Source organism: Rutilus rutilus, assembly GCF_951802725.1.
Source record: "Rutilus rutilus genome assembly, chromosome: 11".
Lineage (NCBI taxonomy): Eukaryota > Metazoa > Chordata > Actinopteri > Cypriniformes > Leuciscidae > Rutilus > Rutilus rutilus.
Window position 1 is genome coordinate 16,264,661 of NC_140216.1, and position 18,131 is coordinate 16,282,791.

At 37.3% G+C, this 18,131-nt stretch overlaps 2 protein-coding genes across 2 annotated transcripts; both read left to right on the plus strand.

Annotated features, from left to right (window-relative positions):
* The first annotated feature begins 3,493 nt into the window (after window positions 1-3,493).
* LOC311299691 (uncharacterized protein) lies at window positions 3,494-9,444 on the plus strand. The gene is made up of 6 exons (XM_084423450.1): window positions 3,494-3,584; window positions 3,696-3,748; window positions 3,829-5,556; window positions 5,648-5,804; window positions 6,471-6,926; window positions 9,332-9,444. The coding sequence occupies exons 1-4, from the start codon at window positions 3,562-3,564 to the stop codon at window positions 5,737-5,739; spliced, it is 1,896 nt and encodes a 631-aa protein (XP_084279576.1). The 5' UTR covers window positions 3,494-3,561; the 3' UTR covers window positions 5,740-5,804; window positions 6,471-6,926; window positions 9,332-9,444.
* Window positions 9,445-9,739: 295 nt separating this feature from the next.
* kdf1b (keratinocyte differentiation factor 1b) lies at window positions 9,740-16,545 on the plus strand. The gene is made up of 5 exons (XM_084423451.1): window positions 9,740-9,870; window positions 10,596-11,532; window positions 11,911-11,979; window positions 15,042-15,734; window positions 16,124-16,545. Exons 2-4 carry the CDS (start codon window positions 10,674-10,676, stop codon window positions 15,119-15,121), a joined length of 1,008 nt encoding a protein of 335 aa, XP_084279577.1. The 5' UTR covers window positions 9,740-9,870; window positions 10,596-10,673; the 3' UTR covers window positions 15,122-15,734; window positions 16,124-16,545.
* The last annotated feature ends 1,586 nt before the right edge of the window (window positions 16,546-18,131 follow it).

The window sequence follows — 18,131 nt, forward strand, 5'->3', positions numbered from 1 at the left end:
ATGGCCCCCAGAATATTTTGTTGTATGAATATCTTAACATGCAATATGTCAAAAGAAAGAACAGACCCTCTAATAAAAAAAATAATAAAAAATTTTTTTTACTTCATGCATTCTTTTTTTTCTCAACACTTGAATATGGGTAAGTTTTGAGAGAAAAAACTGAAAAATCTAGTTTTTGTCAAAGACTACTTCTGGATGGGATTCAGAAATATGATCTAAATATAGAGTAAATCGAGTCCATCAACATCCCTAATGCTTGCACAGTCCTGTAACTCATGGGGCGACATTTTATTCAGTTAGGCAGTTTTGAGTTACATGCTGTTTAATGATGATGATCACGTTATTTTACATATGCATACGATTACATATGAGATCACTAGTTTCTGCGTCTTCTCCACATGTGTTTTGATCAGGAGATTAAAGGATCAGTTCACTTTAAAATGAAAATTACCCCATGATTTACTCACCCTCAAGCCATCCTGTATATAACATTCTTCTTCCAGACGAATCCAATCGGAGTTATATTAATAAATGCCCTGACGCTTCCGAGCTTTATAATGGCAATAGATTGCAACCATCAGTTTGGGGGGGGTTAATAAAGGCCTTCTGAAGAGAAGTGAACTGCATCCAGCAACTTGCTGCTCATGCTCGTCGCACTTGTGTACACGTAACAAGAGACTGAACATGATTCAAGGCCCCGATATAGCCTCACAGCAAATTTCTTTTTCGCTCTTCGCTTAGAAATAAACAGAAGTTGGAAATACCTTTGCAGCGATTAACGAACATCCTGACGTCGTCCACAGTGCTGAGAGTGATGTTTAGATGAATATGTAAATATGTGCTGCGTGCTTTCCTCTCAGTAACAAATAAACACACAACCAAAATGACAGCGGTGAGAAAACAGAAGTTAAGAAAACATCTGATTGTACTGATGTGGATATGTTTGCACCAGCTCTGCAATTCACTGGCATCATGTCGACAGATGAGGTCATTCAAATTACACTATTGTGATAGTTTGATTAAAGTTTATTTGAAACTATAGACTATATAGATCTGACTATGTGAGGTAGTTTGAATGAATCCCTTTTTTCTTTTCTTTTTTTTGCATGACACATTGACACTACAGTACAGAATGTTATCTATGTTATTATATGTTATCTTTGAACTTCAGTATGTCTAGGTCAGGGGTGTCCAAACTCGGTTCTGGAGGGCCACTGTCCTGCAGAGTTTAGCTCCAACTTGCCTCAACACATCGGCCTTTGTTAAATAAACAGCTTTCAAAATCCTTTTTTTCTTCATAATCCTTATTTCATAATGTTACATATCCCCCCATGGTGTTACAACTAACCCAGACTTTAGGGTGAATTGTAACATTTCACTCCCCATGTTTGAAACTAAACCACTCATTTTCTGTTTGTGACATTTAATAGCTGACACTTGTAACTAATTTGAATGACATTTTGAATGCACAGGCTTAAAGGTATAGCGGAGGATCTTTCCGAATTTTAGATAAGACCCGTCCTCTCCACTTTTTGAATAAGTTTGATTGATTCAACAGAATGATTGACAATTAGGAGGACCAATAGTATAGGTGATCCACCCGGAAGTAAAAAATCCTCCGCTATACCTTTAAAAGAACTCCAAGATGCAGACAGAAATGTCAAACATGTTACAACCATCCCCAGTCCCCTACTATAGGTTACAGTCTATTACAGTATCTCTTACTGTGATAATTTAGTGAAAATCTCAAAAGTGAATGATGAGAAAAATAAATAAAACTGATATATTTGGTAATGAAATGGAGAAAAAAAATGTTTAGTACGATTTATTAGGGTGACATATGACCTAAACATGTTTTAGTAAGATTAGATTAAAGATTAAATTGTTTAAAATTTAGATCTGTATAGTGGTGGTGGTGCAGAATGTAAGATGGGAAATACAATATCTAGTCCAAGTTTTATAATGAGAATCCTTGAGTGTCCGATGATGAATAGATTCACACTACACCACACAATGGGACATTCTCTCCTGTATGTCACTGCTTGCTAAGGAGAATCTGCTGACGATGGAATTTGCCAAGTGTGGCTGGCCATTACTGGAACTTATTCTCAAAAATGTCCTCATAAGTGCCAGATAAAACAAAGGATTCAAAGCAGGATGGATAGAGTGTGTTTTCCTGGATACATGTTTTCTGATTAATGAGGCTCATTGCAGTTGAATAAAAACCTTTTTCATTTCTATTCATTGTTTCCATATGAGTCACTTTATTTGTGCCACTGTAATGATTTCTGATGATGCTAGCAATGATGCACCCTGCGTGTCCTTTTTCATTTGTTTCTAAACAGAGCTTAACAGGAATCAGGCATTTATTTCATCAATTCCTTTCTACAGAAAGCAGAAAGTGCTATATATTAATAGTCACCAAGTTATCTTCATACATTTTATCGTAAACTTGACTCTTAATCACAGCTCCATGTAAAGGTCACACAGTCGCATCGCTATCAATAATGGCAGGTGAAGAGCTCGTGGGATTCTGTTAATATATAGGAAATTACTCAGTTCCAACATTCCCTCTTCACCCCTGGCTGGAGGAATAAATGAGAGACAATGTAAAGGATGAAATGACATGCCAAGGAAAAGTAGGACGGTGTGACAGATCTCCTCACCTCTTAAAGTACCTGGTATCAGGAGACGAATGCTTCTCCTTCCTGCTGACTGCAGGAATGACAGTAATGATCCCTATCTATCAAATGTGCACTGGTGGGAATGGGAAATTGTCAGAGTGGTTCGTGTATGCGTGTGGGCATGAGGGAAGGCTATGTATTAGACTGCATTAATGGCTTTCATACCTCCTTAAGGTATGAAACCTCATACTGCGAACACATGTCAGAACTTCAGCTTGATGCATTAGAAGGTTCTTCTTCGAAAGCACTCGCTTCAAAATATAGTGGATGTGGAGCCTGGCCATTACTGTACATTATACACAATGAATATTGTGCAGTCTGAACTTTAACACAAAATGCTAGTAGTCCATATAAATATGATAAATGATATCAACTTTGCTTTCTTTACCAAGTTCAGCACATGGAAAAGGCAAGGCATTGTATTTTATTGATGTGAGCTCATAGTGATGAAAAACTAATTATGGTCAGATGAGTATGTGCAGCACTTTAGAAAATATATATTCATCACACCGTCTAGAAAATATTTTTTTCAAACATATAAAATCTATAAATAGCAGATAAATTTATGTTTTTTGTTACCTGTCAAAACATTTTGAAAATAGTTGTAATTCATTTTAATTTATTATTATTATTATTATTATTATCATATTCTTTTAGTTGGCAGGCATAGTCAAAACAGAGATATGATCATTCATATCATTCAAGTGATGTGATTATTGTTAACAGCTGCAACTTGCAGGTATCTTGATTGCTGATTGGCTGAAGGTAAGGAGTGGGGTGTATAAGAGATTCCTTTTGAGCTTTTGTCAAAAGCTATAGGTGAGGGGATTGTAACAGAAGTTGCTGGTTACTTAGTCTGGTGGTGCCTTATTTAACAATGGGTTCTAGACTCTGCTTAAGGTGAGCTCTAAATTGACTGAAATTAAGTTTTTTTTGGGGGGGGTCTGAAGCTGACTGAACCTGTACATTGCTCTACCAAATGGTTGACTTGCTTTTTTCTTTTTTTTTCAGAATTCTTTTTGCCTTGTTTCCTGCTTGTGTAACCTGTTTGGGGAATTATGAAGGTAGGCCTAACACTTTTCTGATATTTATCTGAAACATTGCAGTCTTATGCTGTTTGTGTACTTTTTATTTGTTTCAACAGGGGGCATGCCAACTGCTAATGTGCAAAGAGTTTCAACTTGTACTTTCCCAGTGATTGTCCCTGAGGTGAAACAAATGGGAAGTCAACATGACCCTGCCTACAGTTCTGTTCACCTGCCCCATCATCAAGGTGCCCGTGGAAGTTATACCTATCATAAAGGGAGATCAGTTGCAGGCTCAAATATAAAATCTGATTCAAAAGATTGTCAGACTCCAGCTAAAAGTGACAATCAAGAAAATACTAACGTTAAGGCTTCTGCTTCTGTTTCAAAATATGACATGTCAGGTTTTGGACAACCCTCTGTTCAACGTGGCTCTCGTACAGCTACTGATGCCTTCAAAAATATACAGCCTAGTGGCCGGCTTGCTTCTTTATATCAGGGTGGGTCCACCTTGATGAGAACCCCAAAAGTACCTGAACCTAAGCCCTTAAAACCCTCTAGAGGTGAATCTAGTTATACTAGAACATCTGGATCTAGCAGGCTCTTTGTAGTGAATGCTCCTAAAAATGCATTTGGCCATGAGTTCAACTCTGAAGTTATTACAGACCCAAATCATGGATTAACTTCTAGGTCAAGTCAGGTGTCCCATCAGCATACTTCATCTAGGGGGAGCCAAAGTACTAACAAAGTCCAAACAGCCAGTAGCAGTTATGGCCCATTGCTGAAGGGAACACCTGTGTATTCAAGTACAAATCCAAGAAAACCCTCTAGTAGTGGAATTGAGTACAGTAAGGTCAAGTCTTCAGTTGTTAGCTCAGGGCCAGTCTCTGTAGTTCAGGGTGGAGGAAGAGCTCAAGGTCATGGGGCCTATAGTGGGCGTCTAGATTCTGTTCCCAGTCATGTTGACCCCAATCAGGCCATTCAGACCTCTAAAGATTTAACTGCCAGTAGTCAGGGCAAGTCATGTAATGAACCTCTTCACTACTCAATGAGTGGTACTCAATACAGTCCCAGCCCTGAGCTAAGAAAACCTTCCAAAAATGACTGTAGAGACAATGTTGATTCATCTTCAATTGCCAGCTCTGGTGATGTTTCTATGAGCACTTTCTTGGGCACTGAGAACAAGTTACCACCTCACTATGAAGCTACTCTCCCCAAATTCCAGCAGACCTACAATTTCAATGGTCGGCCTAGTCAAAACCATAAGCTCATGTACCCCTCTCAAAGTCGGGCTCAACATGTAGCCAAGCCCTCAGTTGCCAGTTCTGGAGCCATCAGGATAATGCAGGATCCTACGATTGTTCAAAGTAGACCAGAATCCAATAAACCCAAAGTTCATCCTAGCTTTTCCTTCTCTTCTGTGAAGGGGACCTCATACAACCCAAATTCTAGGCCCTCAAAACCTTCTAGAAGTGAATTCAGATTCAGTGCCACTAACCCCAATATTGCTGGAGCTAGTGAGATCAAGACAGTCCGTGTTAGGCTTAATAAACCATCCACAAGCAGCTTTGGTAATTTTCAGAACCAATGGGCTTCTGGTAGCGTTAGCAGTGGTGCTTTACAAAGTTCCTTGCCTCCATTTTCCCTGGACCAGAGGCCAGGTCAAAATGTACATAAGCCTATTGGTTCTTCAGCTCCTCAATATGGTTCCAAAGGAGTCCAGAGCCAATTCGCTGTATCTCAAGGAAATACAGATTACACTAGGCATATTATTGCCATTCCAAGTGAGTTTGGCCAAGGTTCCATCCAAAGGATTTTCCCAACACTGTCCGGCAACTACAGACAAGGTTTGCTCCAAAGTGCACCGTAATCATAATCTCATTGCATGTTTGAAGTGTGTTTTTCAGTCAGAAAATAACATTGTTCCTTCTGCAACAGCTGAACAAAACCAGCCTCAAGTTAACAGGCTGGATTCCACAGCTCCTAAATGTGAGGTGACCCAAAATAGCCCTGCAGGTCTTGGTCAATAGGGCCTAGTCATCTTCCAGGATGTCAACCTGTCCATCTAGAAGCAGTTTTTTATGTCTGTCATAAAGTGAGTACAATTGCTTCTGTCTGTCTGTTTTGGTGTTTACTAGGAAATGATCTGCACTCTGCAAGCAATACTGTAGTCCAAAAGTGGGATGGTTATTTCAGCGTTTACAGCATCCCAGCAATCGGTCTTTGCTCTATGTAGTGGGCAGTCTCATTTCCTAATTGTAATTCAGGATGTTTGTGGCTATGTTCAGAATATGATTGTAGTTTACTTCATAAATGCAGTATACCATATGACCACTATTTAAAAAAAAAAGTTGTGTAACTGTATAATGCGATGAAGAGTTCAAACGGCTGAATGCTACATTTTCACAACTTTACAGATGGATGTCACAATTTAGTTAAACTGTCACAATTTCAATTTAGTCCAGTTGTATTTGAAATTTCACACCTCAATACCACAGCAATATTGATACAATATACAGTATTCCACATGGCATGCTAAAATACAATACTTTTGGGCAGCTGTAGTAGGTCTTGGGGTATTCGTGTAGCCTACAGAAAATCTGTGTAGAAAATGCATACAGCAGCAATTTAGTAGCCTATACCTTTTTGAACATGGCCTACAGCATTGAAGCCTGTGAAAACCTTCTTTTTTTTTTTTTTTTAATACCATCCTTGCATGATTCGCGACTGTCAACATTAATGGTTTTTCAAATTCTTGCAGCCTTGATTAGGTGTGTGTTTGAGGCTGTCAGTCATCAGGGTCTGGTCTCTGCAAGGACTAGGATGCTCGGACTGATCCAGTGTGTTGCTGTTCAGTGATCATAGAAAATGTGGACACCGGAAACTGTCTTGGCAATTTATGACTCTTGATTCACCACCTTTTCGAAGACCGTACATTTATTAAAATAAAAACTTTAAACCCACAAAATCTGTTTAATGCTTTCCAAATCCTCTCAAATGTTATATGTAAATGTGACATTTGACTTCATAAATGAATAGGCATGTTTGGAGTTGAATACTTGTCTGTCAGACTAAGACAGGCTACTTGTATAACAATGAATGGAAGAAATTGGTCGCTATGTTCTTGCTGTTTAATGTCTTGCTGTCATGAAGCTCTAGCTACCGCAGAAATGCAAGTAAAGAGTTTGGTGTGGTGATATTGACTGCAGATAGGCCTGTAGCTATATGGGCCATTCTACAGAATTGGTGCAAAGTCAGAGTTGGAAACATCTTGAAATTTTTTTGTTTTTTCCCACAAATTTTGCATGTATGCAAATTGTATAATATCCAAGGTACGCTTTTCTAGTAATTGTGCAGTTAATTCTCATATTGTATTTTCAGAAAATGCTGGAATATTTTCCTTCTCCCCAAATTTGTCACTACCGAAACACAATATTAAATAATTTATTAAGAAGGCTTATAATGACCTATTAAGATTTTGTTTACATCTACCTTATAAATATATATTTTTTCTATTTTTAAAAAATATTTTTACTGGTGAAATCAATAAAGATTATAATTTTAATAATATTTTAAGTGTGATTTATGAGATTTGTTGTATTTTGAACCCAATCTTTCTTTGTAGAAGGCATAAAGTTTATCGTACTGATTTCAAAGTTAAGGATTCATTAGTTTGAATATGCATTGAACCAAACACTATCATAACATCTTAGTTGATAATTCAATATACTTTATTTTTGACAAAACATCCCATGTTACGGTAGTGACTGCACATTTTTGGTAGTGACAGTAATGTTTTGGTAGTGACCACAATAATTAGTTTGCCATGGCTGAATCAGACTGTCCACATTTTATGTTAATATAAATAAATAACTATGATGCACATATGCAGTCAGTACATATAGCAGACACACATCTGACAGTAAATATCTTATAAGAACACCTAGAGCTATTCTATACTTTGGGTCTTGAGGTGCAAGTGAGAAGAGGTATGCTCCTAGATTTTTCTTCCCAAAAAAACAACAACTTACAATGTAGACTCAGAACCACTTTGTTTTATTTGCACATTTTCAACATTTTGTTTATGAGTCATTCAGATAAATCTCCAGAACCACTTAACTGTGTGTGTGTGTGTGTGTGTGTGTGTGTGTGTACATAAAACATTAATTTCAGAATAATTTTCCTCATTCAGATAAATCTCCAGAACCACTGAACTGTGTGTGTGTGTGTGTGTGTGTGTGTGTGTGTGTGTGTGTGTGTGTGTGTGTGTGTGTGTACTGGTGTCTGATCACCCTCACTGGAAGTGCTAGGTGGTGTGGAAGCCCTGCAAAATGTCTCCACCTCTTTTTGTCTTTTCACCATCATCCTGTGTCTTTTCCTCCATGCTTTTCTGACATCTCTTTGCTCCCTGTCAGATAATTCACTGATACTCTTCAACTTTCCTTCTTCCCTTCGTTTCTTATTTCTTTCTCTTTCTTTCCTTAAGTATTCATCGTACTTCACTGGGTCTTCCCTCAACCTTTGTTTGTATTCTCTCTGTCTCTCTGTTGTAGTTTTTATATTTTTTTTAGGCATGTTGGTGTTTTATGTCATTCTCCCTGTCAAGTTAATCATATAAATTAACATTACTGACAACAACCTTACACCTAAGCTAGTATCATGGACTGCAACCTTAAGTAATTGTAACCTCATTACATTACAGAATTTTAACAGAATCTTGCATACTAAAACACTACTAAAACATACTACAGTAGTAATTATTTGCATAACTGTACTAAAATGTAGTTTATTCCTCCAAATAAAGGATTATGTGTTCCCTTTTGTCACTACCAAAACAATGTCACAACCGAAACTTCAAGAAAATGTTTCGGTTGTGACTGTTTTGGTAGTGACAATTTTAGATACTTTTGAGCCTAGCTCGAAGATGCTAATCAGCACATGGTTAGCAATCACTGGTCAGAACAGTTGAACACATATAACAACTAAATTTTATGGAATAACATCCAAAAAAAAATTCTCAATAGCAGAAAAAATGAGTTTGGTAGTGACATTCCTTAAAGTTACACACCGATTTTTAGACTTTAGAACACATTTACCTCAAAATGATGGGATCAATCTACTCACCATATAGCACATGAGAGAGAGGGACACAGGAATATTTCCTGATCAAAAATGTAGGAGTGTGGTTAAAATCAGTCTCAGCCAATGGACTACAACATTCACTGTTTTGGTAGTGACATGAAAATGCGGGACATGTTTTTTTTGATAAAGTTTCATGATTTAAAAATAAAAAATAAAATAAATATTTTTTTTAACTTCATTTTTTTTTAAAAAACAAAAATATTTTTTTTAAAACAAGAATGGAAAAATTTGCAAAAATTTTTTCAATATCATTTTCACAAGTTGAAATTTAGGGGTTAGGGTTTGGGACAGCCACCTCCTAATTGAAAGTAGCCCATCAATTATGATTTTATATATATAAAGCTTACTGATATCTTAAATATTATTGCTGGTTTCAATAGATAATTGAAGGATCTTAGTAAACATCTAAGATTTTAATAATTAAATGCTTTTCAAATGTGTTTTTTGGATGAGGGACAGCAGTTTGCACCAATTCTGTAGAATGGCCCATATACTCCTAAATTACCTACTAGTCCTACTTCGGAAGGAGAAAGTTAACCCACTCCGCTGTAGAGGAGCATTGACGCCATCTGTTGGTTAAAAAAATCTCAGCGCTGCGTTCTTACCTCATCATAAAATGTAGATTAACCATCCAATTCAAAATATATCGAAGGTTAAAACTTTGTTTTATACAAATATACGTGTACACTTGGTTGCAAACGACTTCTGATCTAATTTATAGTCCGTGAAACAATGGGTTAGACTTTTCAAATTACGTCACTAGTGTCCATGTCCTGATGTACCTGTAGAATCAGGTAGCCTGCGAGATCTGCCTGTGTTTATAGAAGCAGGTACGACGAGCATTCCGGTCAAATCATTCTCCTTCACTTTTTGCTCTTTTTAATACAGTTTGAGGACGACTGAATGAACACCGGCAGTATATTTGTGGAGAAATAGTGAAATCTAAGTCGAGTAACCTTTTTGAGCTCTCCGGACTTCCGGAAGAATCTCGTCAGACTTCGACATTTCCCCCATATGGTGTGAGTAAACTAACAAAGTTTGTATTGTTAATATTACTCCTTAAGATGTTCTGACGTTGTTGAAGTAATTTACACCGTATACTAGTTAGTTCCTAAAACCTCGTATCGTTCATTTGATTGAATTTTTAAAGAAAAATGCGGCATGTTTGTTTGGGGACAGTGTGAACTTTGTATCTTTTCGGAATTTGTAAATAATCAATGGCGGCCTGGATATTAATATTAAAGTGCATCGATGTAATTTACTCTGCATCACAAAGATTCAATTGTCTAATCTGCTGTGATCTAAATCTGTATTATATTTAAGTTGGAAATAATTATGATTTCAATATTTACTTAGACTAAGACTGCTTTTAAAAGTTTAATTGTTCCAGAAGTGGAACAAAAATCTGTAGTCTACAATAAACTTGCATGTTTTTAAAATATATATTTTTTTACTTTATATGGTAATTTTTTCACTTTCATAAGGCTTTAGGTGACACTAAGAAAACTTAGATTCTATGTTGATGGTGTTGAGGTGAATGTTTTACTTTCACTATCTTATTAACAATGACAACAACAGTCAAGAAAGCAAACACAAAACAGCTTTTAAACTGGTTGGTTTACATTTCTAAAGGAAATTTGGGACAGTATGATGCAGTTTTGTTAATGAGACTGACTGAAAGTGTAAGGTAAAACCTTCTTCCCCCTCCCAGTTTTCTCCCATTATGTGTCTTTTTCTTTAACAGACCCTGAGGCCACAGTCCAGCATCAGGTAACTGCAAAAAGTAGCCACCAGAGGACGGTCTGGGCCGAGTGTTGTCCCTATGGAGAGCACCCCGTCCTGGACCAGTGGTCCCATTGATGAAGGGCCATACCGAGAACGATCTGTCGACCCCGTGGAGGTTGAGATCCAGCATATTGGAGTGAGGCACAAAGTCAACAAGGATGCTAATGGCAATACGACTGGGCCGGAGACAGTAAGCTTTCTCCCTGCCAAAGAAGAGCCCGTTTCAGGGACGTGTATGTGCGGACCTTGTGCGTCCGTGGGTAGCTGCAGGAAGCTTTTTTGTAGCGTGTTGACTTGTGGATTGTACCGCGTATGTCGGCGCTTGCCTTGTCTCATTTCGAGCGAAAGCTCAGCTGCTAACGCGCCAGTGGAGAACCTGTCAAGTCCTCCACAGGTTGAGAATGGCTTCTATCCTGACATCTTTATTGGTGGTGTCAAGGTGGACACATCCGTCATTGAAGAAGATGAGGAGTGTGTGTCGTTTTCCACTTCTAAATTAGAGATGGACAGTCCAGTCTACTTCAGTAGCTCACGGGCAGATGACTTTATCAATGGCAACGAGACAGAAGATGTGGACACACTCATCACCCGGAAGCTTATGGAAGTCTTCTCTGAGTTTGAGATCAACGAGCTGGCCAAGTGCACCACAGACTCCATGTTCCTGCGGCGTTCCAGGGAGATCAGTCAGCTGATCTCGGATATCGTGCAGGAACACAACATGGAGGAGAAGGAGGCCGAGTGCAGGCTGGTGCGAGAAATTGTTCGCATCAGTACACGCAAGAGTAAAAAGAAGCCGCAAATTCGTCCACAGGAGCTGCAGCGGGACAGCGGCAATGACACCTGGAACAGCAAAAAGAACAGCCAAAAGAGCAGCATCAGTTCCATGAGTGATGGAAGTGAGTGGCAACAACATTTCTCTTTCGTTTGCTCAATGTCTAGTCCTGAACTTTGAGAAATATACGCCGTCTCATTCTCAGTCACCATGAATTATAAATGATTTATCCATGCACATCATTATTTATTTTTTATTATTATTGTGCCCTCGTAATCTTTAATCAAAATAATAATGATCTCTTCTCTCATGTTTACTGGTGCGGGACAACATGTCACTCACATGAGATCACAGCTATAGCAAACCATAGCGATCCAATCAATTCCTGATGGATAAAATAAGCTGTTTCACTCAGATATACATCATAATAGGGAAGAAAAGACTATTGCAACTTCCGTTTCGTGCCGACTTAAGTAAATAAACCATTTCATTCTCTCTTTAGAGTTGCAGATTTCCATGGAGAGGTCCGATGACATAGAAGCCAGGAAGTTACGCAACAACAGTAACCAGTGTGAGTAGTGAATTTGATTTTATGAACTGTTTACACAGACTTTTCCCAACACAAAAACCTGATTACGGCAATGCGAAAATATCTCTAGAATGCATTTCACCCCAAAATCAGTTTTAAAGTCAGCCTAAATCCATATGATGTATAAATGCAATTTAAGTATTGATATTGCAATAATACAGTACTGTTCAAAAGTTGTTGTTGCTATGGTTTTTTTAAAGATATTAATACGTTTATTTAGCAAGGATGCATTCAATTAATAAAGAGTGACTTAAAATATTAAGCAGCACAACTGTTTTCAACATTGATAATAATAGGAAATGTTTCCTGAGCAGCAAATCAGCCTATTATAATAATTTCTGAAGGATTATATGAAACTAAAGATTGGAGTAATGATGCTGAAAATTCAGTTTTGCCATCACAGGAATACATGTCATTGTAAAATATATTCACATAGAAAACTTTTATGTTAAATTGCATGATATTTCATAATATTACTTTTTATTATCAAATAAATGCATCCTTGTTGAGAATGAACAACTTCAATTAAAAACTTACAAAAAAAAATAAAAATCTTACCAACCCCAAACTTTTGAAAGGTAGTGTACATTACAGTGTTAATAATGAATTATGTTATTATGTTTTTTTTTTTCACATTACAGTAGTACATTACATTACAGCACATTACAGTTTCTTTTGATTTTGGGGAGCAATGTGACCTGGACTTTCATGAGATTCACCCACAATTTGTTTTGCATAAAACTAAGCAAAGACCTTGGCTTAACCTCATGCTAATTTAGTTAGCTAGCAGCTCAAGCTGGTTCTGTGTGTTAGCATAGCCCTGCCTGAATTAAAGGCTGTTGAGAGCCTGCATCAGCTCTGGGAGAAGGAGAGAGTTGTGTGTGGAGAGAGTTTGAGGGGTTTGTGATGTAACCAACCACATTGTCACAAACAATGCTCTCTTGTCTGGAAGCCATCTGATCGGTTACACTCCTCTGAATTTGAATGTCTCTCTTTTCCTCATCAGTGGTGGTTTACCCCTCCCTCTCACTTTGCTTGATGTTGTTTTCATGCTCTGAATTATTGGCAAGCAATAGCTGGATTTTTTGCCTTTATGCCATTATATAAACATTTGTGGGAACATGAAATTGAGAATATAATAACTTTAGCATGTCGTTCTAAGAGCACACATTTATTACTTAAGAATTTATGTTTTCTGCCAGCAGGGCCATGTCGTAGTTTATCATTTAAATTGTATCATTTTTTTCCCTCTGTTTCACTTAGCTGTTTTTCTTTTCTTTTCTTTTCTTTTTTGCCAGACACTTATAATCCACATAATCACAGTCCCCTTCAAAAAATAAACTGGCTGTTTTTTTGTTTTGCTTTTGTTGTTTTAGTTTTTTAAGGCTATGTAAATATCCTCCTCACATGTGAAATGAGATGCAAATGCAATGAGATGTAAGCTAGCTTGTTCAAAGGCTTTGGGTTTTCTGTCAGGTCAGCCATTCAGTACACTTTACCAATTTTTTTTAAAAGAGTACTTATTATTAAGTAAATAATACACAAAGAAATAATATACTTAAGTGTGACCAATGTTTTTGGACACTCAATTGCATGTTATTTACAATTATTACACTGCTCTGTGGAATACTTGATTCTGATTGGTCAATAGTGCCATCCAGTGGTATGTTATTCCCAGATAACAACTGCTGAAAACAGATAACACAGGCTCATCCGGGTTACTGAAGTCAGCAGCGCTATACGCTTGCTAGGAACGTTTTTTGCGTTTGGTGAGCTAATAAAATATTAAAACTCAGTCGAATCAATATTTTGTGTACAGTTATGTAATTATGCCATCCAGTATCATGTACTTGCTCTCTCTTGTTTCATACAAACGAAGCTGCTGCCATTTTGTGACTGTTATTTTGTACACTATTGGATTATGAAATACAAACAGGTACGATTTTAAAACAAGTTTAATCTGAAATCAATATATCTTATCCCCAATAATTATTTATGTGGCGAAATGCTGTGTAATAAGTGATATGAATGACTGTATGTCGTATCTCTTAAATGTCCGTCTAGTTTGAACTTGCCGCCATAGCAACTGCTCTCTCCGTGGAAGCTTTGCGTTTAAAGACCTCATAAAATATTTCAACTCAGATCAATATTTCGTGTCTAATTATTTACCTAGTAGCCGGTGGGTTAGAACCCCCTTCAGGCTGATCAAGACCCCTCTGCTTCGTGTCGGGGTCCTCATCATCCTGTCAGGTGTTATTTTGAGAGAACCACCGGCTGGATATGTACATTATCCCTTACTTAAATGAAAATGTACTTTCTTTAAGTACACTTCAGTGAACATTTATCTAAATTATAAGTGCATATTCAATACAAGTTCATAACTGCTCCATCCTTCGATCCTGAAAGAATCATAAAATAAACAGATTAATAAAACAATATGCAGAGCAGTGGCTGAGAGACACTGCTAGGAACAGCACAAGGTTTGGTAAACTGTAGTTAGTTCACCCAAAAATGAAAATTCTGCCATTAATTACTCACCCTGATGTCGTTTCCAAACTCGTAAGACCTTCATTCATCTTCTGAACACAAATTAAGAAATTTTTGATGAAATCCGAAAGCTCTCTGACCCCTCTACAGACAGTAACGTCATAACCTCTTTAAGGCCCAGAAAGGTAGTAAAGACTTTGATAAAATAGTCCATGTGATTACAGTGGGTCAACCGTAATTTTATGAAGCAATGAGAATACATTTTGTGCACAAATCCTGTCTTCTATCCTGTTTTCTCTACATTACCTTGCCACAACAATTTAGAATTTAGTTCTGAACAAGCCATTTATGCAGTGTGTGTGTGTGTGTGTGTGTGTTTCCCCAATGGAGTGGATATTTCGGGTTTGGAAAGTTATAGTATTCTTTTATGGTAGATCAATGAAAATTCTATTTCTCATGGAGAGAGTAGATCAAATTGCATGTTTATTTGCTTTAATTTGAATATCTCTCTCTCTCTCTCTCTCTCTCTCTCTCTCTCTCTCTCTCTTTCCAAACAGCATTCTCTCCGAGTTTCCAGGAAACTGGTGTGCCGATGACATCGGACACTCCTTTACTACCCAGCAGCATACGGGCGTGAGAGTTTTCCTTCAGATCATACATCTTTTTTATTTCCAAACGTCCTTAAACATTGAATACTTCATCTCTGTGAAGAATATGTCCTCTGGCTTGGAGTCAGTTGATGATTTTAGAAGTATACCCCTGAAAATTGTGATTTCATGGGCAGTTTTATATTAACATATATGAAGAGGTAGTTGTATTTATGCTTCTACTTCACATTTTAGTTCTTTGTTCTCTTGTGATGGATGTGTGAAGTATCTCAATGTTGCTGTCCAGAAAACATAAGCCAACAAATGAATTTGCTTGACTTCCTGAGAATGAAGAACAGAAAACAATCTGACCTCTTTATAGCCAGCAGTTGGGCATATACTGTAGCATGATTTAACTCTCCACTCAGTTCTGCCTTTTAAAGAGTTAGTTAAAGAGTAATTTGGTCATAATTTATTCACCCTCATGCCAGTTTTCCTTTTTACATGAAACACATCAAAAAACAATGCCGTTAATGATACACATACAAGAAAAAATGGCTTTTGAAGACTTGTAATATAGGGAACGAGTCCTGAGTCCCCAAAGATTGGCCAGAATATTCTTCAAAAATTCACCTTTCGTGGTGCACTGAAGAAAGGAAGGGTGTGCAGCAACATGAGGTTTAATAAATAAAGATGTTTTTTTTTTTTTTTTTTTTTTTATAAATAGTGAACTATTGCTTATTTGTTAAGTTGAGGAATGTATTAGTCAAATGTTGGCTCTTCAGTGAAGGTTTGACTTTGTGAAGTTTGTTGTACCAAACAAAATGCTTTGAGCCGGAATGAATGAATGTTGAAGTACGCGAAGTCTAGGATAGCATTTAATGGGCTTTATGCACAGCTGCACCACTTCCTGAACTTCAGGCAGGTCCTTTGTTTCCTGTCTGCCATTATTGGACCAACTGATTAATCCAGGTGGTCAGGCACACCTGGATTAATCAGTTTGTCCAATAAAAGCAGACAGGAAACAAAGGACCTGCCTGAAGTTCAGGAAGTGGTGCAGCTGTGCATAAAGCCCATTGGTTACTTGTTTAAATTCAATGTATATCTTAATGTGAATGTCACTGTTGCAAGAGTTATTTGTTAGGAAAAATCATTCTCTTATGTAAGACCCTTAAGGGTTGCTTTAGTGATGATCATTTAAAAAAATCTTTGTTGCTTGGTGAACATGGATTTTATAAGAAATTGATTTCATGGTTCATAGGATGCTTATTTTGCTCAAAAACGTGGTAAAAATTGTACGCTAACTAAATTAAAATATTTTGCACTTGCATGTGCCTTCAGTGAAGACAGCTGACATCAGAATTGAGTAAATGCACTGTGTTCAACACAGAAATCAGCTGTACTCGCATACTACTGTAATGCATGTAAAGTATGCAAATAAAAATAAATCCCTTATGCATGCCGGAAACATGTCAACATGTGCTGTTACAGTGCCAGGACTCATTTCAACTATGGTTTATAGGACACAATATCACATTCAGTTTGGAAATGCTTGAGTTAAGGTCCTTGCACACTGAGTCCGAAATGTTCGCATGCGTTTTTTCGTATTCGTGAATATTCGTGATTCGGTGGCTCTAAATTGTCAAAACACCATTCAAAATGCTTGCTACGGACGTGAAAAACGCAGAAAATCGAACCTGATTCGAATCCTTTTTTTGACGGACGAAAGTTTCGGAGGCAGTGTGCAAGCGTGATTGACATAACGTGAGGTCGTATTTATTTTTTAACGTGCGAAAATTTCGGATGCGAATTTCGGACTCAATGTGCAATGGCCTTTAAGCTGCTATACAGCACGCTTCATATACTGAAACCATAAAACCCCCAGAGAGTAGCCTACCAGGAAATTGTGAAGCAGAAAGTGATATTTGCTTAAGGATAAAGGGCAGAGGAATAGTGCTTCAGCAAAAACTTGAAACTGGTTCTTTGTATCACATTTGGCATACATTGCATATTTACTGAATCACTTTTTGATTTATTAGACTTTCAGTTTCTGCCTTAAGGTTAAATGGCAGTAAAAGTGTCATGTTTTGATATTTAGGAAACACGCTTGCCTGTGATCAATTGGATTAGTATTCATGAACCCTTCAGGCATTTAGTTATAAATGGAAAAATGTTTTAAAGGGGTTTACTGCATTAAGACAAATAGACAATGCATATTTGAACTATCAGTCAGTGTGACGGAAGAGTTATTTTAATACGTCATCCACCTTGTTTGATATACCAAAGTGTTTGTCTAAGAATTTATCGTAAGATGCAAAGCCAGCTGCGAGATATGCTGTTGTATTATTTGCAAAAGCATTATAAGGATATATTTTTCATCATGACTGATTTCATACTAACTATTGTACTTATGTTATTGACATTTGTAGTCACAATTTTCCTTTGTTTTGCGCACTAATCATTGGTAGCCTAAACATCTAACCCATGGAGACCACAGCAGAGTCTATAGCGCTTTCAAGAAAATCCATTCGCTTTCTTGACTCTTAACCTCCATCAAGCGGCCCATAAACCACAGCCACGTGACCTTAAATAACCCTGTAGTCGGTGTGGGTTACGGATCTGCGTGTATAGAGCACAGTCTTGGTTATGTGGTTGTAATTTAATTATGTCTTATGTGAAACAAGCACAAAGTCAATCATTTATAAATGATTGTGTTTGATTCTGTTCTGTCATTGGCTCAATATCAAATAAGTCCAGACGTGATTAGTTATAATCTTATTGGCTTGGACTTATTTCCTTATAACACCAAGTGTATTTGCCTTGAATACTGTCGCTGCTGTATCAGTTTCACAACAACCCACCCTTGTTTAATGAAGCCTCCTCCAGGGGTTTTTGGAGTCTGGCAGGGGAAAACAGGGTCATTTGAGTGTTTGTCGAACATACTTATATCCAGGATGTTCTTGTTGATGTTTTATGACTCATCTATGGTTTAGCTACCATCGAAACTACTGAAGCTTATACCTGATAGTGCAGGTTCAATACTGAGACATCATGCTTTTT